At 41.8% G+C, this 23,516-nt stretch overlaps 1 protein-coding gene across 1 annotated transcript in view; it reads right to left on the reverse strand.

The window, feature by feature from the left end:
* Positions 1-1,141: 1,141 nt before the first annotated feature.
* Positions 1,142-23,516, reverse strand: part of ZNF367 (zinc finger protein 367) — a 32,721-nt gene continuing 10,346 nt past the window's right edge. Inside the window, exons 2-5 of the mRNA XM_030920381.1 lie at positions 14,223-14,373; positions 10,904-11,023; positions 7,888-8,026; positions 1,142-3,674 (exon numbers count right to left, since the gene is read on the reverse strand). Of these exons, the coding sequence (XP_030776241.1) occupies positions 3,452-3,674; positions 7,888-8,026; positions 10,904-11,023; positions 14,223-14,373 (633 nt within the window). The 3' untranslated portion in view covers positions 1,142-3,451. The remainder of the gene's footprint in view (positions 3,675-7,887; positions 8,027-10,903; positions 11,024-14,222; positions 14,374-23,516) is intronic.

Below are 23,516 nucleotides of genomic sequence, written 5' to 3' on the forward strand. Positions count from 1 at the left end.
AGACCAGAAGAGCCCAAGTTACCCAAAACAAGAAAGAAAAGACATGTTAAGTCCGTTTTAAAAGAGAAAATGAATCCATATTCAAGTTGAACAGGAAATCATTTTGGTTAATTTCCTCAGAACATTCAGTTTTCTTGTGAGTCTCCAAATGTTTTGACTGCAAAAAGAATACTTTGAAGTCACGTGGCCGGGCGCGGTGGCTCAAGCCTGTAATCCCAGCACTTTGGGAGGCTGAGACGGGCGGATCACGAGGTCAGGAGATCGAGACCATCCTGGCTAACACGGTGAAACTCCGTCTCTACTAAAAAATACAAAAAACTAGCCGGGCGAGGTGGCGGCGCCTGTAGTCCCAGCTACTCGGGAGGCTGAGCCAGGAGACTGGCGTGAACCCGGGAGGCGGAGCTTGCAGTGAGCTGAGATCCGGCCACTGCACCCCAGCCTGGGCGACAGAGCAAGACTCCGTCTCAAAAAAAAAGAACACTTTGAAGTCACTTAATGACAGCCTTCATCATAATTGCATTTAGTTTGCTTGTATATACATACTTCCAGGACCTGAACTCGCTGTCAAAATCCCATTCTTACCCTGTCTAAATAGCAACTCACGCTAAGGAGTTGCTTGTGATATTCTTCTGCACAAGGGTAGGACAGGCTGACCCTTGCCATTGCAAACACATAACTAAAGATCTACCAAAAATAACTGATGAAAAAAGAAAACCAATTTGCTATATACTCTTAGATAAGTACACAGGCTTTAAGTGGATTCTTAAGGAGGTGAGCCCAGAGTCAACCCATCCTAAATGTAAGTGAAATGAAATCCTAGTTCCTTATTACCCTAATTTAAGGCCTGGGAATGTGGTGGCAATAGTTCAATACCTATCCACAGCAGTGTATTTTTAACACTGTGGTAATGAACCAGATGAGGAAGTTAAATATCTATAACCTTAAAGGCCATAATTTAAGTAAGAAAAAGCAATCCACACTGTACTCACAACTATGCAAACATGTACCGAAATAATACTGATGGCTGAATATAAGGCTGTAGGTAATGTTTCTGTCTTTTAAAATTTTTTATATCATGGTTATTATATTTTTGATAGGAAAACAAATTATAAAGGCTTAAAGAATGACTGCGTACTTGAAATTTTAAATTAAAATAAATTTTTATTCAAAGCATCTTTTAAAATTACAGCATGTTTATTCTTATGCTGTTAACTCTGCCAAACTACAAGTCAGCCATATGAAGCATAAAACACTTCAAAAATTTGAATGTAAACCACATTTTTTAAAACAAAAAGCAGTCTTAACACACCTCAAATTTTAGATACCAATGTATTTTCCCAAGTATATAGCTTATATCAAAAAAGAACATTTTAAATGTTTCTCTAGTAAATAGTTGTAATAATTTCTTAAACTGTTGCAATTATACAAATAAAAAATGTTTATGAAAAAACTATTAGAGTTGACAAAAGCTGACTGGAGAAACAAGGAAAAACCCTTACTTTTGAAGGCCTTAAATGTTATCTGTGAATTGGCAAATATTGTATTTGAAAAATTCTTACTACCCTTCCTTCTTTAGTTAAGTTGATCAAAGTTCAAATTTCCCAAGACTGATGAGTGTTGTTTTTAGTTCATTAAATCACATATTTGAGAGCAAAAATTCTAGAGGAAATGCTGAAACATAAACCAAGACAATTCAGATGCTGTAGTCTCTCTTACCAGCTGATAAGTGCTCCAAATTAAAATTCTATATACCACATTACAAACAAAATTCTTAGACCATTACAAATATAAATTCTCTTATTACAAAAAAATCCCTAAAGATTTGCAATTTACTGTACAGAGGAATTACATTTTTAAAGTATGTCCTCGTCATACACATTATTTGTAACTATCGTATCTTCTTTCATACTTTTTCTCCTCTTCAAGACATTTACATGCCTCCCCTTCCCCGTGGCTACATATTTTAAACTATCTGTGTCCTATGACACATTGGGATTTTTGGATAAAGAAGCCTACTTTCTACTGTTTAAACTACATCTGTAGGAACCCCTTCAACTCAAAAAAGCTAAAAAGGCACTGAAGAGCCTGTATTTCCCTCTATTACTCTGAGTTTTACTCCAATTAAGCAATCTGTAAATTACCATGCTATGCATGTCATTTAGTTCTGTTTAGAACAAAAGCCAAAATGATGGAAGTTTTGCCTACATAAAGGAGGTGTTCTGCTCAGCTCTTGATTTTTCTGTTCATGCTTCAGTACATAAAGTGGTGTTTAATAACTTTATTTGGAAAAATGGCTTAAAACCACCACACAAGTTAACACACTTGCAGTTAAAACTATTTCAGAAGCCTACTTATTTGAGTAGCTAATATTTTCTGCAGTGTTTAACTGATAGCTAAATTTAGTGAACACAAAATAGCTTGGCATGTTACTCTGAAGTAAAGCAAGAAGGTGGCTTTATGCACTGAAAATATAAATATGGAGGCTTCCATTTGCTAATAATTCTAAACAAGCAGTAAAATTAAAATGTAGTGTTTGCTAATAAAAGATCTAAAACATTTCACTACAAAACAACCCTGTAGGTGTCCCTTTAGTAAAAATCCAAGTGCCAAATCTCATTACAGGGCCCTTAATATGTATTTTTAAAATTACCAATTACTATGTTACCTAGACTTTGCAAGATTAATCACTCAATTTCAGCAAATGAGAAATATGAAATGTGCAAAAGTTCCCAAGTTAACATGGTAGGGATGACAAGTGCTTTTCAAACTTAAACATTATACTGAGTTGTAAAGCCCCAGAAAGATAGAATAAGACTGATTTTGCTCCAATTTCAAAAACTCTGAACTATTATGCATCTTACCAAGATCCTCAAATATCTATTTTCTTCTAAGTCCATTACTTAGAACATCTTCCAAAATAGTCAGCCTCCCATTTCTCTAGCCTTAGTGGGCACAGTATTTTGCAATTAAAATGATCTATCTTACATCTTTTATACTTTCTTGCTTGCGTCAGTGTTTACAGTATTGTTAAACAGACTCATATATATTGTTACAAACGATCTTATAAATAATCTGTTTCAAACTTCTTTGGTTATTTGTACCATTCCGTTTTTCAAACAAGTGTCTTATTCAGAAAGTGCTTCCTGTGAGAACTGCTTCCAATGAATGCCATTAAACTTGCAAAATCTAGCTTCCCACAATATGTAGTTTTCTACCCTGTACTGTGCAGTCCATATTTACAAAATATTTTAAACTTTACACCAAATTCATTTCCATATTAAAAAAGTGCATTTCTCTCTCACCCCATATTCTGGGGCAATAACATTCTTCATACATTTCTACAGAATAGCAGCCTATGATAAGCAAATAAGGTGCTTAGCTTATGCCCAAGGATCTACTTTTTAAGTACGCTGGGCAGTACTTTTGTACAGTGGAAGAGTCAGTGTCCAGGCTACTGTCGGAGTGGTGCCCCAGTCAGGTTGGCAAGCTCTATGAGCGCGAGGGCTCCGTGCAGGCGCTCCCGCTGCTCCTGCAGCCGGCGCTGGGCCCCTCTCTTCTCGTCATCCTCCTCATCAGACTGAAGGTATTCCAGAGGGTCCTGCTGCTCCTGATCAGCCTTCTGAGCCAGCTTGCCTTTCAAGGTGGGGGTGCGCTGTTCTCTCATTTCCCAATACCTATGTGAAATGCAGCCACATTAGTTACGTGGCAGACATGAAATTTCCAAATGTTTACTTTTCTTTTAAAAAGTTCCGAACCACAGTATTACTTTTATGTGGTTCAGTTTCTAAAGTTATAAAGTGATTTAACATACATTTCTTATTTATAGAGGAAAGAAACTGAAGTTCAACGAGGTTAAGAGACATGCTCGGGTTTCCATAATAAACCTGGCAGTTCTAGATCTTTTACTCACTCTCAAATCACATAGTTTTTGCCATTAAACTATCGCTGCCTTAAAAAGCCTGTGTGAAATGGACTAGAGTAAAATACAGAAATAGTAGAAAAGTCTTTAGAAACTTATTTATCCTATCTACAGAGGGATGGTAACTTCTGACAGCGTTAACGCTGTAAAATATTCAACCCGCAAACTATGACAAAGTGATTAACATCTGTGACACAGTGTTTATTCGAAAACTTAAAAACACTGCCCTTATTCTATTACACGGCCAGCTGATGGTTTACAAGAGAAAATGCAAATGCTCAACTCTTTGGTAACTAAAGAAATGCATATTTAGGCCTGGCGCAGTGCCTTACGCCTGTCATCCTAGCACATTGGGAGGCTGAGGCGGGCAGATCATTTGAGGTCCAGAGTTGAAAACCAGCCTGGCTAACATGGCGAAACCCCTTCTCTACTAAAAATACAAAAAAATTAGCCGGGCGTGGTGGCAGGCACCTGTAATCCCAGATACTCCAGAGGCTGAGGCAGGAGAATCACTTGAACCCGGGAGGCGGAGGTTGCAGCAAGCCAAAGTTGGGCTGCTGCACTCCATCCAGGGCGACAGAGCGAGACTCCGTCTCAAAAAAAAAAAGAAAAAGAAACGCATATTTAAATGATAGTAACAGATCATACAAAACTGTCCATACAAAGCCTTGTATATTAATGTTTGTAGTAGCTTTATCTGTAATAGCCAAAAATAACCCAAATGCCCATCAACGAGTGAATAAACAAACTACATTTGTATAAAACTACTATTTTATAGTGATAGCAGATCAGTATTGTATCGGGGGAAGGGGAACAGGGAGGAATGTGTGGTTCAGTTCACAGAGAGACACGAGGAAACTTGGAAATGATGGATATGTTCACCATCTTGATTGTGGAGATGGTTTCACAGTATATACATATCAAAATGTATCAAATTGTATACTTTAAAATGTATCAAATTGTACACTTTAAATGTATCATAATTTCTTATATGTTACTTATATACCAACAAAGCTGTTTTTATTTATTTACTTTTATTTTATTTTTTGAGACAGAGTCTGACTTTTGTGACCCAGGATGGAGGGCAGTGGAACAATCTCGGCTCACTGCAACTTCTGCCTCCTGGGTTCAAGCTATTCTTGTGCCTTAGCCTCCTGAGTAGCTGGAATTACAGGGGTCCACCACCATGCCTGGCTTTTTTTTTTTTTTGAGACAGAGTTTCACTCTTCTTGCCCAGGCTAGAGTGCAATGCCAGGGTTTTACCATGTTGGCCAGGCTGGTCTCGAACTCCCGACCTCAGGTGATCCGCCAGCCTCAGCCTCCCAAAGGGCTGGGATTACAGGCGTGAACCACCATGCCTGGCCTGTATTTTTAGTAGAGACGGGGTCTTGCCATTTAGCCAGGCTGATCTTGAACTCCTGACCTCAGGTGATCCACCCACCTTGGCCAAAGTGCTGGGAATACAGGCGTGGGCCACCACACCCAGCCCCAACAAAGCTCTTTTTAAAATTACATACAAAAAATAATAATACAACTACCAAATTTCAGGAAATCCAGACTACTCAAAGTGGAAAAGTTTTGGCAATGCCCACAGAGGTCTAAAAAAAGAAGTGCAAATTGTTTAGTATGACTTGAAGGATGACTAGAAAAGGAGAATGCAAAAGATAAGTTCAGCAAGTCAGGAGGAACCAGGTAATGAAGGACTTTGAATTCCATAATAAAGGGTTTAGGCTTTAGACTGAGGATCATACTGACATTTTAGAAAGATCCCTCTGGCAGCAGCATGGAAAATGGATTGAGAGTATTCGAGTGGCTGAATTTGAGTTAGTAAGGAGGTAGATGTCATAACTTGATCACTGACTAGACAGGAGAAAGACAAGGAGGCGAGGTGCGGTGGCTCATGCCTGTAATCCCAACACTTTGGGAGGCCAAGGCAGCTGAATCACTTGAGGCCAGGAGTTTGAGACCAGCGTGGGCAACATGGCAAGACCCCGTCTCTACAAAAAACTTAAAAATTAGCTGGGTGTGGTGGCACACACCTGTGGTCCCAGCTACTCAGGGGGCTGAAGTGGGATCACTTGAGCCTAGGAGGTCGAGGCTCAATCCTGCTACTATAGTTCAGCCTTGACAACAGAGTAAGACTCTGTCTCAGGAAAAAAAAAAAAAAAAAAAAAGACAAGGATGATCAGTAAGCTTCTGGCTGGGGCACAATTAGAAATAATGGGGCAGTAGGAGCCAACCAGGAGAAAGAGGAGGGGAGGAAGTGATGGAGATATTTAGTTTAAGATGCCCCAGAGGCTGGGCGCGGTGGCTCACGCTTGTAATCCCAGCACTTAGGGAGGCCGAGGTGGGCAGATCACGAGGTCAGGAGATCGAGACCACAGTGAAACCCCGTCTCTACTAAAAATACAAAAAATTAGCCGGCCGTGGTGGCAGGCGCCTGTAGTCCCAGCTACTCAGGAGGCTGAGGCAGGAGAATGGCATGAACCCAGGAAGTGGAGCTTGCAGTGAGCCGAGATGGTGCCACTACACTCCAGCCTGGGCTACAGAGCAAGACTGTCTCAAAAAAAAAAAAAAAAAAAGGACGCCCCTAGAATAGCCCATCTAAACAGACGATTTCTATGACAGTGCTAACAAATTTCCCTGGACTTGAATAATCAAGTAGTATTTCCAGATTCCATTATCTAATTCTCATGTATTTTTATCCAAACAAAACAGAGTTTATCCCTTCAAATATTTATCAAGGCCCAGAAGCTATGCTAGGCCCTAGGCTTACCGTAATAAACAAGACAAATATCCCTGCGCCGGGAAGCTTTCCGTCTGGCAGGAAAGGTATATAACAAACACATAAATGTGTGATGGATGTTTTGAAAAGGAAAATGAAAGCATCTGTTAAGTGGGTCTCAGCCCGTTTGTTGCTGAGCGGGTCAGGGAGGCCTTCCTGAGTAAGAAATGAAGGTGAGCAAGAGGCTAAGCCAAGTGGGGAGCAAGTGCTCCACGCAGAGGAAGCAGGGTGCACACAGGCCCTGACACAAAGGCACCTGTGTTGAGAAACCCGCAGCCCAGCATGGCAGGGGACAGTTGCCTTATCAGAGGGAGGCAGGGCTGCGGCAGCACAGCTAGGAATCCTGGACTTTACCATAAGGAGCCAGTGAAGGTTTGGAAGAGGCCTGAGCAGCTGCTGCTGGCTTGTGTACAGCAGACAGGTCCTTCAACCAAAATATCCTTAGAGAAATTCTTTTATGCTGGCCCCCTTGTTGCCACTGGAAAAAATTAAATTGATGTTTTTGGAACTTCACCTAAGAAGAACCACTAACATCTATTCCTGGTTTTTTGTTTTTGTTTTTTTTGTTTTTTTGAGACAGGGTCTCACTCTGTCACCCAGGCTGGAGTACAGGAGTGCAGTGGGGCCATTTCAGCTCACTGCAATCTCCGCCTCTCAGGCTCAAGCGATTCTCCTGCCTCAGTCTCCTGAGTAGCTGGGATTACAGGCGCGCACCACTACTGCCCAGGTAATTTTTGTATTTTTAGTAAAGATGGGGTTTCACTAAGTTAGCCAGACTGTTCTCAAACTCCTGACCTCAGGTGATCCACCCGCCTTGGCAGTCTGTCCCTATTTTAATTGGCAGATAGCTAACGCTAACATAAAGAAAATGAAGAGGGGTTGCATTCATGACAAATGAAATACAATACATATAAAACATTCTTTCAAAATGGGAAAACTCTTCCTTTTAAAATAAACTGTGGTCTGGGCACTCCAATTATATTGTAATTTTCTATCACACACAGATCCTAAGATCCTAATACCACTCATAACAATGTTATAGAAAATCAGGGGTAATTTCTAATTATGTTATAAAGTGTGTATAAATGCAGCTTATTTAAAATGAGAGGAGTGTCCAAGTCCCTAACATGGCCCAAGCCCGCGCTGCGCTTCTTCACGGTGGACTAAGGGCAGCACTCCTGACCTCGCCAGCCACTCGGCCGCGGCCTTGTTGTCAGCAGCCTGATGTTTGCTGAGTGTGTCCGTGGGCTCCTCTCTCTTCAGCCTGGCGTAGGGGTGCTTCGGACAGTGGCGGTTTGCATGGGTGAATCTGCTCAGGCAGCCTTCAAAACACAAGGTTAACACCTGTCAGGATCTGCACATCCAGCACACAAACGTGGAAAACATTCAGTTTCACTGGTATCCAGAAAAGTAAATGAATACAGTGAAATTTAGGATTTATAATTTGGAGGAGAAAACAATCAAACCAGCGCAGTCTCATGCTAGAGCAGGGACGGGAAGACAGTCATGTTTTGGTCATGGCCATGTGTGTCCAACACCATTGGAAAGTGATTTATCAGCATGAGTTCAAAATGTTGAAAATGGCGGGGCGTAGCAGCTCAAGCCTGTAATCCCAGCACTTCAGGAGGCTGAGGCAGGCGGATCACGAGGTCAGGAGTTAAGAGACCAGCCTGGCCAACATGGCAAAACGCCATCTCTACTAAAAATACAAAAATTAGTCGGGCGTGGTGGCCTCTGCCTGTAATCCCAGCTACTCAGGAGGCTGAGGCAGGAGAATGGCTTGAACCTGGGAGGTGGAGGTTGCAGTCAGCCGAGATCAACGACTGCACTCCAGCCTGGGTGACAGAGCAAGACTCCATCGCGGGGGTGGGGTGGAGTTCAAAACCTTGGACCCGGGAATTCCATTTGTGGAATCTATCATAAGGAAGCATCCCGAAAGACAAACAAAGCTACAAGTGTGCAAACATTCCTGTCAGCTTTGTTGGTAACAAGAACATTTAAAAACAAATATTCAGGCCAGGTGCAGTGGCTCATGCCTATAATCCCAGCACTTTGGGAGGCCGAGGCGGGTGGATCACCTGAGGTCAGCAGTTCAAAACCAGCCTGGCCAACATGGTCCCCCATCTCTACTAAAAATACAAAAATTGGCTGGGCGCAGTGGCTCAAGCCTATAATCCCAGCACTTTGGGAGGCCGAGACGGACGGATCACTAGGTCAGGAGATCGAGACCATCCTGGCTAACACGGTGAAACCCCGTCTCTACTAAAAAAAAAAAATACAAAAAACTAGCCGGGCGAGGTGGCGGGCACCTGTAGTCCCAGCTACTCAGGAGGCTGAGGCAGGAGAATGGCGTAAACCCGGGAGGCGGAGCTTGCAGTGAGCTGAGATCTGGCCACAGCGCTCCAGCCTGGGCGACAGAGCGAGACTCCGTCTCAAAAAAAAAAAAAAATTAGCCGGATGTGGTGGCACACGCCTGTAATCCCAGCTACTCCAGAGGCTGAGGCAGGAGAATTGCTTGAACTCGGGAAGCAGAGGTTGCAGTGAGCCGATATCGTGCCAGTGCACTCCAGCCTGGGTGACAAGTGAGCCTCCGTCTCAAAACAATAAAAATAAATAAATAAATAAATAATTGCTGGGTGCAGTGGCTCATGCCTGTAATCCCAGCACTTTGGGAGGCCAAGGCAGGCAGATCACCTGTGGTCGGGAGTTTAAGACCAGCCTGACCAACATGGAGAAACCCTATCTCTACTAAAACTACAAAATTAACTGGGCATGGTGGCGCATGCCTGTAATCTCAGCTACTCGGGAGGCTGAGGCAGCCAAATCGCTTGAACCCGGGAGGCAGAAGTTGCAGTGAGCTGAGATGGCGCCATTGCACTCCAGCCTGGGCAACAAGAGCAAAACTCCGTCTCAAAAAATAAATATTCATTATTCAACATAGAGGAAACCATTGTGTATAGGCTTAAGCAAACTTGCTAGATGAAAAGTTTGCAGACCTTTGCAACACGTGTAATAATCAAGAAAATTACAGAGCAACAGGACAGACTGCACTGAACTTCAAATATACTGTAACTGCATACAAATGTGCATCTTTGGAAACTGATAAAAGATTAAGAAAATCACTTAGGATAATATGCTTACTTCAGTTTAATTAAAAAGTTTAAAAAGTTGCTCCAAAGGCTGTATTTACATTTACAGATTTTTCTACTGCCTACAACTGGACATAGTATGTTTAATTGCCCTTTAAGGTTTCATCAAAAAGGATTACTGTATTTTAAAATCAATCATTTCTTTTTTTTTTTTTTTTTGAGACGGAGTCTCACTCTGTCGCCCAGGCTGGAGTGCAGTGGCCGGATCTCAGCTCACTGCAAGCTCCGCCTCCCAGGTTCCCGCCATTCTCCTGCCTCAGCCTCCCGAGTAGCTGGGACTACAGGTGCCGCCACCTTGCCCGGCTAGTTTTTTGTATTTTTAGTAGAGACGGGGTTTCACCATGTTCGCCAGGATGGTCTCGAACTCCTGACCTCGTGATCCGCCCGTCTCGGCCTCCCAAAGTGCTGGGATTACAGGCTTGAGCCACCGCGCCCGGCCAAAATCAATCATTTCTTAAGCCAGGCACAGAAAGACAAACATCACTTGTTCTCGCTTATTTGTGGGATCTAAATATCAAAACAATTGAACTCATGGAGATAGAGAGCAGAACAATGGTTACCAGAGGCTGGGAAGGGGAGCTGGGGGATGAAGGGAAGATAGAGATGGTTAATAGGTACCAAAAATAGAAAGAATGGCTAAGACCTAGTATTTTATAGCACAAGGTGACTATAGTCAATAATTTAACTGTACATTCTAAAATAACTTAAGAGTATAACGGGATACTTTGTAACACAAAGGACTCATGCTTGAGGGGGTGGATAGCCCATTTACCATGTCAGGATTCAGCACTGCGTGTCTGTATCAAGTATCTCATATACCCCATCAATATGTATACCTACTATGTAACCACAAAAAACCAACAAATTTTTAAAATCAGTCATTTCTGAGAAATTCAGCATGTATCACAATTATCAAAGAAGAAAGCTTATAAAGTTTTATAAAATTTATATTAAAAAATCTTTCCCCTCAAAAAAATTCAAGGAAAAGATATTTTAACTGTTAAGTCACAACAACTAGTTACTACATAAACTTAACTTCTAACACCATACCATTTTCTGAACAGACGAAAGGCTTCTCTCCGGTGTGAAGACGCTGATGTGTCTTGAGCTGTCCACTTTGAACAAAGGCTTTTCCACAGTCTGGATAGTCACACAGATAGGGCCTCTCACCTAAGGAGACAGATGTTAGATATGGTGTCTGAGATAATAAGGCCAGAAGAGCAGGGGGACGGGAGAGAATCAGCCTTTATATAGGTCATGACTCCCAATCACAATAAAACATGTCACGGTCCCTGCGGAGCTGCAGGTAGAAATGCTAATGGCAGCACTTGGGTGGCATCAAGCACCTTATCTGCTGGGGAACACAATCTATTCTTTAGGCCTTGAGGTTATCATCTTGAGTTTATCCCAGACTTTTTCTCCCTCATACTCCAAATCACTAGATCTTGCTGGTTCTTCACTATGTCTTCCACCCACTCCTGCCTTCCCATTCAGCTTCCCCTGGTCAGACGGGCAGCCCTCCCGCTAGGATGAACCCTCCGACAGCCTCCTGGCCGGCCTCTCGTTTCTCCGCCTGCACAGCACTCCCAGAGTAGCTGGCATAGAAGTCTGCTTTTGTCATACCAAGTAGCCCCTGAACCACCCCCAAATCCTGTTACACACCTTGAACAACTAAAAATTATCTGCCGACTTTTAAATGGTCCTCTAAGATCGGCACTCTAGGCAATCTCAGCAACGTCATTAGCTACTGGGGTTAAGGGGCAGGGTTGATCCTTACTTCCCTCCTGGAGAATCATTCCAGCCAGGAGGCAGTTCCTCATCTTGTTCTCATCCTTGAAAATCCAAGTTTCTCTGCCCATTCAAATCTTCCCAATCCTGTAGGCTCTCAATGAGATTGAGAGATCCCCAAATAACTGAATTCTTCCTATCTACCTCCAAATAATTGAACTTTGTATACCTTCGTTAACTTGGGGTCCTGTGTTGTTTATGTGTCATGGCAGTCTCCTGCAAAGATTCCTAGCACCTTAGACTTCACTTAAATTCCTATACACAACACAGTGCTAGGCTCAAGTGCTGAAAAATTTGTTCAATGATAATTAAACATTATTTATTGAAAAAAACATTATTTAATCAACAATTATACATTGGTTTGCATTTTCCAATATAACTCAAAGAACAATAACAAGTTCTCCCTAAATTTCTCTTTATTTAAAGACATACTAAGTGGTTGTGATAGTTGAATACAAGTTAAAATAAAACACAGATACAGGGAGATTGTTTAAAATAGTAACGGAAAAGCTTTTTACAAAATATACTAATAGGGCTCAACTACCCCTTAGGGATCCTTTCAGTTCCCTGATATGCAGATGTCTAAGCTGATGCCTGGGGTATCAGGTGACACAGTGAGGTAGTGGTGAGGACGGCAGTCAGCCCTTCCTTCATTCAGCCACATAGTGTTGAATCTTAACCCCACTGGCAACTCTACGGCCTGCAAACCAGTTATCTGGGGGATATTTTAGAATATTTACATTGAAAAAAATACATAAAAATTCTCAAAATTAGAATGTTTCATTAAGTAATCATTTTACTAATGGTATCTAAAGTCAAAACTTCTAGATACCTTAGTTTACAATGATTCAAAATTCAAACATTACCCCTTTCCAGGGATTTAACTTAAAAGAACCTCTTTTCTATCTTATCATTTAAATATATATTTTCAAAAACCGCAAGTTAAAAAAAAGTGAGAAACAGGTGAGCACCGTAAACATGGTGGAAAAAAATAGGGGACTGAGGGTTACGAGCTTAAGTTCTAAACCAGTACTGCCCAATGAAAGACAGTATGAACCACTTCTAGAAGGTACATTAGAAAAAGTAAAGAGAAAGAAGTGAAATTAATGTTTTTTTTTTTTTGAGATTGAGTTTTGCTCTTGTTACCCAGGCTGGAGTGCAATGGCACGATCTCGGCTCACCGCAACCTCCGCCTTCCGGGTTCAAGCGATTCTCCTGCCTCAGCTTCCTGAGTAGCTGGGATTACAGGCATTTGCCGCGCCCGGCTAATTTTGTATTTTTAGTAGAGATGAGGTTTCTTCATGTTGGCAAGGCTGGTCTTGAACTCCTGACCTCAGGTGATCTGCCCGCCTCGGCCTCCCAAAGTGCTGGGATTACAGGCATGAGCCACCCACCCGGCCTTGAAATTAATTTTAATAATATATTTTATTTAATCCAATTTATCTAAAAGTGTCATTTCAATATATAATCAACAGTAAAAATTATTCACTCTTTTTTTCATATTAAGGGTATGTTATATTTACTGCCCATCTCAATTTAGACTACCCACATTTCAAGTGCTCAGGAGTCACAGTAGCTGCTGTACAGGGCGGTGTCACTCTAGCCTTAAAGGTATGAGAGACTGATTGTAAGCCAGCAGTAGTTGGATTTTTGGCACCTCAGTTTCCTCACCTGCAAACTATTAGATGAACTATAAAATTCCTTCCTTTGGGGCCAACTTTATAGCGAGAACAAGGGCCCTCTATACTTTTTTTTTTTTTGGCTCTCTAAATGATATTTAAAATGCAAATATAATTTCCATATGCAAATACAGATATACCATAATCTTGGGATAGCTGCCTACCATAGTTCACCACAGATTTAATGCTTAGGTCAAATGTACTGATAGCACACTGAGGACTCTAAAAATTATATTAAAAACTTGACAATTACTGTTTTTGGCATACAGATGAATTTTAACAATTATATAGATAAACGTATATCAAGTAAAATTCAGGCAGGTAGGGGGTAAAACTAAATTTGCCAATAACATGACTCTGACATCTAGGTTAATTACCATGGTAACTTTAGAAATCACACGTAACCAGTATTCATAAAACCACTATTCTCCACCAAAAAGAAACTGACTATACTGCCTTTTTAAAAAACTTCACAACTAATAGTGTTAATGTAAGAAAATATAAGGCAACTAAAAAGGTAATTTATTACTCAGTATCAAATGAGCTTTCTGTTAAGTGTTACTTCTGGCTGGGTGTGGTGGCTCACACCCAGCACTTTGGGAGGCTGAGGCAGGCAGATCACAAGGTCAAGAGTTCGAGACCAGCTTGACCAACATGGTGAAATCCTGTCTCTAGTAAAAATACAAAAATTAGCCAGGCATGGTGGTGCGTACCGGTAATCCCAGCTACTACTCACTCAGGAGGCTGAGGCAGGAGAATCACTTGAACCCAGGAGGCGGAGCTTGCAGTGAGCCAAGATGGTGCCAGTGCACTCCAGCTTGGGAGACAGAGCGAGACTCTGTCTCAAAAAAAAAAAAAAAAAAGTGTTACTTCTGGCAGTCTATAAAATTTGCTCAACTTACCTGTATGAGTCCTTTTGTGAGCCTGGAGCGATTTCTCCCGTGGAAACACCCTATTACAGATGTTACAGCGGATTCTACTGGATGAATGCTCTCCTTCATTTATTAAATCACGGACAGTATCTGCTCTGGGCCTACCACGTCGGATTCCATCCTGTTGATAATTTTCATAAACATTAATACAATTTCGTTAACTCTACTTATTAAAGCAACATAGCATAATATAACTTTTAAAAATCTTTCTTGGGAGCTGGGCGCAGAAGCACACACTTAATAGTCCCAGCTATTTAGGAGGCTGAGGTAGGAGGATCGCTTGAGGCCAGGGTTCAAAGCAACATAGCACAAAATATTTTCGTTTTGTCTCTAAAAACAAAGCAAAAGTCTTTCTTTTTTTTTATTTTTATTTTTTATTTTTTATTTTTTTTTATTTTTTTGAGACGGAGTCTCGCTCTGTCGCCCAGGCTGGAGTGCAGTGGCCGGATCTCAGCTCACTGCAAGCTCCGCCTCCCGGGTTCACGCCATTCTCCTGCCTCAGCCTGCCGACTAGCTGGGACTACAGGCACCAGCCACCTCGCCCGGCTAGCTTTTTTTGTATTTTTTAGTAGAGACGGGGTTTCACCGTGTTAGCCAGGATGGTCTTGATCTCCTGACCTCGTGATCCGCCCGTCTCGGCCTCCCAAAGTGCTGGGATTACAGGCTGAGCCACCGCGCCCGGCCGCAAAAGTCTTTCTTAAGGGACATCAGTAAAAATGGTGAAGCAGGTAACTCCAACAGCCCATCCCTTCACAGATGACTGAAAAATCAAGCAAAAACTGTCAGAATCGGCTTTGTCACAAACCAGAAAATACATTTACAGCAACTCAGCAAATTGAATCAATAAAGCACGTTGCAACAGTGGAAAGGCTTTGCAGCATGTTGACCTGCCCTCTCTCTTTCCCTTCCCCAGTGGCAGCCTTGAAGACAGCAGCCTGCGTTCTCAGTCTGGGAACTACTTCCTCAGTCCCTGCTTCCGGAGGGAGAAATTCTGAAAGAATTGCGCTTGCCTGTTTTGAGCTTGCGGGTTACCTAAAGGACTGACATAAGGTGTTGGTCTTTGTTTTCCCTAACTTGGAACAGGGCAGAGAGGTGTCTCCTCAGAGGGTATTGCTCAAAAACCTTGTAAGGCAAATAACAATCTGCAGCCACCTTGGGCAAAAGATTTCAGTTGAGGCAAACAGACACACCAACAGCCTGAGAGGAAAAGCTGGGAGAAAGTTTCTTTTAGAAATCACGGCATTCAACAATGTCCACTTATACTAAGGTTAGGAATTTAGCAAGTCACGCATATGCCCAGGGCAGGAAGCATGCTCAGAAAAGATCTGAAAAGACCCTCTAGCTGAACTTTAGGCTCAGCACAAGCAGGAAATGAGGCTAGAGTGGAGTTGTAAACAGCAGGGCTAAGCAATGACAGTGTCCCCCAACACAGCTACTCTGCAGAGACTGGAAGAAGGTGGCTGTCCTCCTTTCTTTCCACTCTTTTTTAGGGGATGGTGGAGGGAGGCTCTAGGTATTCAAAAAAGTCTGGCAAAATACTAGTGGTGGCTCAGCCTGTAATCCCAGTGACTCAGGTGGGAGGATCACTTGAGCAAAGGAGTGCAAGGCTACAGTGAGTTATGATACTCCTGCACTATAGCCTGAGCAACAGAGTGAGACCCCATCTCTAAAAAACAAAAAACAAAGCACCAGGCGTGGTGGCTTACACCTGCAATCCCAGCACTTTGGGAGGCTGAGGCCAGTGGATCACCTGAGGTCAAGAGTTCAAGAGCAGCCTGGCTAACATGGTGAAACCCCGCCTCTACTAAAAATACAAAAATTAGCCGGGTGTGGTGGCACACGCCTGTAGTCCCAGCTACTCAGGAGGCTGAGGCAGGAGAATTGCTTGAACCCGAGAGGCAGAGGTTGCAGTGAGCTGAGATCACGCCACTGCACCCCGGCCTAGATGACAGAGCGAGACTCCATCTCAAAAAAACAAAAAGCAAACAAAAACAAACAAACAAAAAAGCATCAGCTGAACACAGGCTAAGAAAGAGACCTTAGAGAACAAACACAACAAAGAACACAGAATTTAGAAAGAGTTTAGAATAGTCACTAAACAACTACAACTCACAGCAAACAACAAAAACTCAGAAGGAAGGGTGTGATTTCCGGAGTCACCACATTATAATATTCAAAACATCCAGTTTTCAACAAAATGTTACAAAGCATGCAAAGAAATAAAAGCAGTATGGTACATACACAGGAGAAATTAACAAAGAGACTGAGATGAAGAATAGACATTGGATTTACTAGACAAAGATTTTAAATCAACTGTCTTAAATATGTTCAATGAGCTAATGGAAACGACGGACAAAGAATAACAAGAAGCCTGGGTAACATAGTAAGACCCCCTCTCTACAAGAAATAAAAATAAATTAGCCAGGCATGGTGGCACTTCTTCCAGGCTACTTGGGAGGCTGAGGTGGGAGAATTACTTGAGCCTGCAAGGTCAAGGCTGTGAGATCCATGATTACAATACTGCTCTCCAGCCTGGGCAATAGAGCGAGACCCTGTCTCAAAAAAAAAAGAAAAAAGAAAAAGGAAAAAGAATGATAAGAAACCAGGAGAACAATGTCTCAAGAAACAGAAAACCAACAAAGAGACAGAAATTATAAAAAAGAATCAAATAGATATTCTGGAGCTGAAAAGTACAATAACTAAAACAAAACAAAAAAAAACCTCACTAGAGAATTTCAATGACAGATTTGAACTGACAGAACAATCAGCCAACTTGAAGATAGGTCAGTTGAATTTATCCGGTCTGAAGAACAGAAAGAAAAAAGAATGAAGAGAAATCAACAGAGTCTAAGATGCCTATGGAACACCATCAAGCACACCAGCATACATATAACTGGAGTCGTAGAGGCAAGAGAGAAAAGGGAAGAATATTTGAAGAAATAATGATGGAAAACTTCCCAAATTTGATAAGACACAAATCTAAACATCCAAGAAGCTCGATACGCTTCAAGAAAAATAAAGAGATCCACACCAAGACATGTTGTAATCAAACAGTCAAATGACAAAAAGAATCTTTAAGCAGCAAGACAGCAGTGACGTGGATAAGCACCGTGGCTCAAGCCTGCAACCCCAACACTTTGGGAGGCCAAGGCAGAAGGATCACTTGAATCCAGGAGTTTGAGACCAGCCTGGGAAACACGAGGAGACCTTATCTCTACAAAAAATTTAAAAATTATCCGAGTGTGGTGGTACACACCTGTGGTCCCAACTACTCAGGAGGCTGAGGAAGGAGGATCAGCTTAGCCTGGGAGGTCAAGGCTGCAGTGAGCCATGATCATGCCACTGGACTTCAGTCTGGGGACAAAACAAGACCGGGTCTCAAAAGGAAAAGAAAGTGGTTCATCATGTAAAACGGGTACTTGATAAGATTAACAGCTGACTGGGAGGCCAAGGTGGGCAGATAACGACGTCAGGAGCTCGAGACCAGCCTGACCCACATAGCGAAACTCTGCCTCTACTAAAAATACAAAAATTAGCCAGGTGTGGTGGCGCATGCCTCTAATCCCAGCTACTCAGGAGGCTGAGGCAGGAGAATCGTTCCTGGGACGTGGAGGTTGCAGTGAGCCAAGATCACGCCCCTGCACTCCAGCCTGGGAGACAGTGTGAAACGCAGTCTCAAAAAAAAAAAAAAAATTAAAGTTAGCGAGGTGCAGTGGTGTGTGCCTATAGTCCCAGCTACTCAGGAGGCTGAGGCAGGAGGTTCACTTGAGCCCAGGAGGTCAAGAATATAGTGAGCTATGATCACACCACTGCACTCCAGCCTGGGCAACAGAGCAAGACCCTATCTCTTTAAAAAAAAAAAAAAAAAAGGATGGGCGCGGTGCTCACACTGTAATTCCAGCACTTTGGGAGGCTGAGGTGTGCAGGTCACGCGGTCAAGAGATCAAGACCATCCTGGCCAACATGGTGAAACCCCAACTCTACTAAAAATACAAAAATTATCTGGGGGTGGCGGCATGCACCTATAGTCCCAGCTGCTCAGAAGGCTGAGGCAGGAGAATCGTTTGAACCCAGGAGGCGGCGGTTGCGGTGAGCCGAGATCACACCACTGCACTCCAGCCTGGTGAGAGAGCTAGACTCCATCTCCAAAAAAAAAAAAAAAAAAAAGGAAGAAAGGAAGAAAGAAAAGAAGAAAGAAAGAACAGTGAACGGCCAGAAAACCATATAACATTTAGAAATACATATACACCTAAGAACAGAGCCCCCTGCAAAAGGTGACAGAATTAAAAGAAGAAATAGTTCAGAAACAGCTAGAGTCTTAGATACCCTACTACCTTTATTTCTTTTATTTATTTATTTATTTATTTTGAGACAGGGCCTCACTCTTGTTGCCCAGGCTGGAGTACAGAGGTGCAGTCTCAGCTCACTGCAACCTCCCCCTCCCGGGTTCAAGCGACTCTCCTGCCTCAGCCTCCCAAGTAGCTGGGATTACAAGTGCCCACCACCACGTATGGCAAATTTTTTGTTTGTTTGTTTTCTGTTTTGTATTTTTAGTAGAGACAGGGTTTCACCATGTTGGCCAGACTGGTCTTGAACCCTGGCCTCAAGTGATCCGCCTACCTCGGCCTCCCAGATTGCTGGGGTTACAGGCGTGAGCCCCTGTGCCCAGTTAATACCCTACTTTCAATAATAAATACGACAACTAGGCAGAAGATCCACAAAGATATTCTCCAACATAGACCATATGTTAGACCACAAAAAAGTCTCAATAAATTTTAAAAGACTGAAAGCATTCCAAGTATCTTCTCTGACCACATGGAATAAAACTTCACAGAAGGAAAACAGGAACAAATATATAGAAATTAAACAGCACACTTTTTTTTTTTTTTGAGACGGAGTCTTGCTCTGTTGCCCAGGCTGGAGTGCAGTGGCACAAGCTCGGCTCATTGCAACCTCCGCCTCCCGAGTTCCAGTGATTCTCCTGCCTCAGCCTCCTGAGCAGCTGGGACTACAGGTGCCCACCACCACACCCAGATAATTTTTGTATTTTTAGTAGAGACAGGGTTTCACCATGTTGGCCAGGCTGGTCTCGAACTCCTGACCTCGTGATCCACCCACCTTGGCCTCCCAGAGTGCTAGGATTACAGGCGTGAGCCCCTACGCCCAGCCCAACACACTCTTAAATAGCCAATGGGTCAAAGAAGAAATCACGAGGGAAAAAAGAAAATACCTTGACACAAATAATACCAAAAACACAACATACCAAACTTACTAAGATACGATTCAGGAACTAGATGACTTAAAATTGATAAGATGGCAATGCTATCCAAAGCAATCTTGTAGCCACAATGCAATCTCTATTAAAATTCCAGGGTTTTTGTTTTGTTTTGTTTGCAGAAATAGAAAAGGCTATCCTCAAGTTCATATGGAATTTTAGTAAGAGGCTCCTAATAGCTAAAACAACCTTGAAAAAGAGAACAAAACAGGAGGACTCATACTTCCCAATTTCAAAACATACTAAGCACTGGCAATTAAGACAGTGTGGTAATGGCATAAGGAAAGACATACAGACCAATGAAATAAAATTTGGAGTACAGAAACCAGCCTATCAGGAAAGGCCAACTGATTTTCAACAAAGGACCCAAGAGTTCACAGAGAAAGAACAGCCTCTTTACCAAATGGCTCTGGGGTGACTGGATTTCCATATACAAAAGGATAAAGTTAGACCCTTACCTTACACTATAGACAAAAACTAACCCAAAATGTACCACAGAGCTAAACGGAAGAACTGGAACTCGAGAGCTCTTAGCTGGACATGGGAGCCCACGCCTGTAATCCCAGCACTTCGGGAGGCCGAGGCGGGTGGATTGTTTTAGCCCCAAAGTTTGAGACCAGCCTGGGCAACTTGGTGAAATCTCATCTCTACCAAAAACACAGAAAGTCAGCCGAGCAGGGCGGCGCGTGCCTGGAGTCCCAGCTACTCAGGAGGCAGAGGCTGCAGTGAGCCAAGATCACGCCACTGCATTCCAGCCTGGGCAACAGAGTGAGACCCTGTCTCAAAAAAAACAAAAACAAAACCAAAAAAGATTGTAATGTTCTTAAAAGAAAACATAGGGATGAATCTTCATGACTTTGTATTTTTTAATGGATTCTTAGATATGACACCAAGAGCTAAGCAATAAAATAAATTGGACTGAATCAAAATGTAAAACTTTTGTACATCAAAGGACATTATGAAGAAAATGAGAGGCCAACATACAGAATGGGAGATATTTATTTGCAAACCATCCATCTGATAAGGGCCTAGTATCAAGGACATAAAAAGACCTCTTAGAACTCAACAGCACCAAAAAACACAAAAAACTCAATTAAAAAATAGGCAAATGACTTGAAGAGACATTTCTCCAAAACAGTTATATGGCCAACAAATGCAGTTATATGGCCAGCAAATACATAAAAAGATGCTCAAAATCAGCCAGGCGCAGTGGCTCACACCTGTAATCCCGGCACGTTGGGAGGCCAAGGTGGGTGGATCACCTGAGGTCAGGAGTTCAAGACCAGCCTGCCAACATGGTGAAACCCCGTCTCTGTTAAAAATACAAAAATTAGTTGGGCATGATGGTGAGTGCCTGTAATCCCAGCTACTCGGGAAGCTGAGGAGGGAGAATCGCTTGAACCCTGGAGGTTGCAGTGAGCTGAGATCACGCCACTGCACTCCAGCCTGGACAACTGACCAAAAACTGTCTCAAAAAAAAAAAAAAAAACCTCAAAATCATTCATCATTTAGGAAAATGCTAATTGAAATCACAATGAGATACTACTTCGCACCAACTAGGTTATACTATACTGAGAGAAAAAAGGAAAACAAGTAGGAAATAGTTTTTTCTAAAATGTAGAGAAATTGGAACCATCACATACTACTGATGAGAATGTAAAATGGCTCAGCCACTGTGGAAAAGTTTGATAGTTTTGTATCGATATCATATATATACACACACATACACAATGGAATACGTATATACATATAATGAAATTATTCAGCCATGAAAATAATGTGTGCTACAAAGTGGATGAACCTAAAAAACAGTACGCTAAAAAAAGAAGCCAAACACAAAAGACAACATATTATATGATTTCATTTAATGAAATATCCAGAATAGGTTAAATCCACAGAGACAGAAAGTAGGTTGTTCGTTTCCAAGGTCTGCATGTAGTAGGGAACAGGGAATCATGGCCTAATAGATCAAGTTTTCTTTAGAGGTGATAAAAATGTTTTGGAACTTGTACAACACTGTGAATGCACTAAATGTCACTAGATTGTGCACTTTTAAATGATTAATGTTATGTAATTTCACATTGATTAAAAACCTAAGGAAATCTGAATATGCTATGGGCTTCAGCTAATACTAGCGCATCAATATTGGTTCATTAATTTTTAACAAATGTACCACACTAGTGTAAGATGTTAATGGGAAAGCTGGGTATGCGGTTTATGGGAACTCTCCGTGCTATCTTCACAGCTTTTCTATACAGCTACAACTAATATAAAATAAACATTTACTTGAAAGAAACTTTGTTTCCCAGTTAAGTGAACTTTCACACATACAAGTTACATGAAAAGAAATCATAAAAAGATCATATACAACTACATCTAAAATGAAGATGCTTTTAGGGCTTTCAATATCAAAACTCAAAGCCTTCCAAAAGCTTAAACATCAGCCTGAAACCTTGAAGGATAGTAATAAGCTACAGCAAAATTCCCTTCCATCAAATTTTCACATTGAAAGAAAAGTTCAATCCCTACATAGATGAGTTATCTTCTAGGATAAATCATGTTTTAAGAAAATCCTTAGATATTAAAATCTGTATTCAGCACAACTTAATGACCTGATTTCAGTCTTATACCATGAATATTCAAATTAGCTGTACACTTACTACTTTTATTCTAAAAGTCTACAGAAAGTTTTCAAAAGATTTAATGAAGTCTTTACCTATTTTTCCTTTAGTCATACAGGCAGTATACTAAACAGGAACACCTAAAAATTATTAATAACTGAAGAAATACGTTTTATGTTGGTAGTATAAATTCTCATTAGCCATTACAGTTAACTTTTTTAATGATTAAGAACATGGGGGTCAGGCACAGTGGCTCACATCTGTAATCCCAGCACTCTAGGAGTCTGAGGTGACAGGGTCGCTTGAGGCCGGAAGTTAGAGACCAACCTGGGCAACACAGCAAGACCCCATCTCTATTATTAAATAAATAACTAACTAATTAAAAAAAAAACAGAATGTGGGAAGGCTACATATCCAAAAGAAATGAAAACAGGATCTCAAAGAGATATTTGGACATCTGTGTTCATTGCAGCATTATTCACAATCAACAGTAACCCAAATGTCCACCTACTGATGAATGGATAAATAGTGCTATGTACAGTTTAGCCTAAGCTAACTGACTCAGTGTGTTAGTAACAATGGAGTATTACTCAGCCTTCAGAAAGATGGAAAGCCTGCCATATGCCATAACATGGATGCACTTTTAGGAAATTATGCTAAGTAGAACAAGCCAGTGACAAAAAGGCAAATACTGCATAATTTCACCTAGATGAGGTATCTGAGGTCATCAAACTCATAGAAGAGTGGTGCTTGCCAGGGACTAGGGAGAGGGGGAAAGGCGAGCTCAGTGAGTATAGAGTTTAAGATGAATAAATTCTAGGGACTTGTTGCACAACCATTTACATATCGTTAACACTACTGTACTGTATACTTAAAAATGGTTAAGGTAGTAAATATTACGGGGTTTTGGCCACAATTTTTAAAATATGAGAAGGCACTGTGGCAGATATTATTGCAGAAACATTCCCTGCCCCTTTCACTGTGGGTCCAGAGTGCAACTTAGCCATGACTTGCTTTGGCCAATAAAAGGCGAAAATAGCGTGTGTAGTTTGGATGTTTGTTCCCTCCGAATCTCATATTGAAATTTGATTCCCAGTATTAGAGGCGGAGCCTAGTGGGAAGTGTGTGGGTCATAAGGACAGATCCCTCATGAACATCCAGATGCTGTCCCCACTCATATTCTTACCATGAGATCTGACTGTTAAAAAGAGCCTGGCACTTCCTCCCCTCCCTCTTGTTGCCCCTCTCACCATGTGAAACCTGCTCCCCTTCAACTTCTGCCATGATTTGAAGCTCCCTAAGGTCCCTCGCCAGAAGCAGATTCGGGTGCCAAGCTTCTGGTACAGCCTGCAGAACTATAAGCCAAAT

This window comes from Rhinopithecus roxellana, chromosome 16, assembly GCF_007565055.1.
Source record: "Rhinopithecus roxellana isolate Shanxi Qingling chromosome 16, ASM756505v1, whole genome shotgun sequence".
NCBI lineage: Eukaryota > Metazoa > Chordata > Mammalia > Primates > Cercopithecidae > Rhinopithecus > Rhinopithecus roxellana.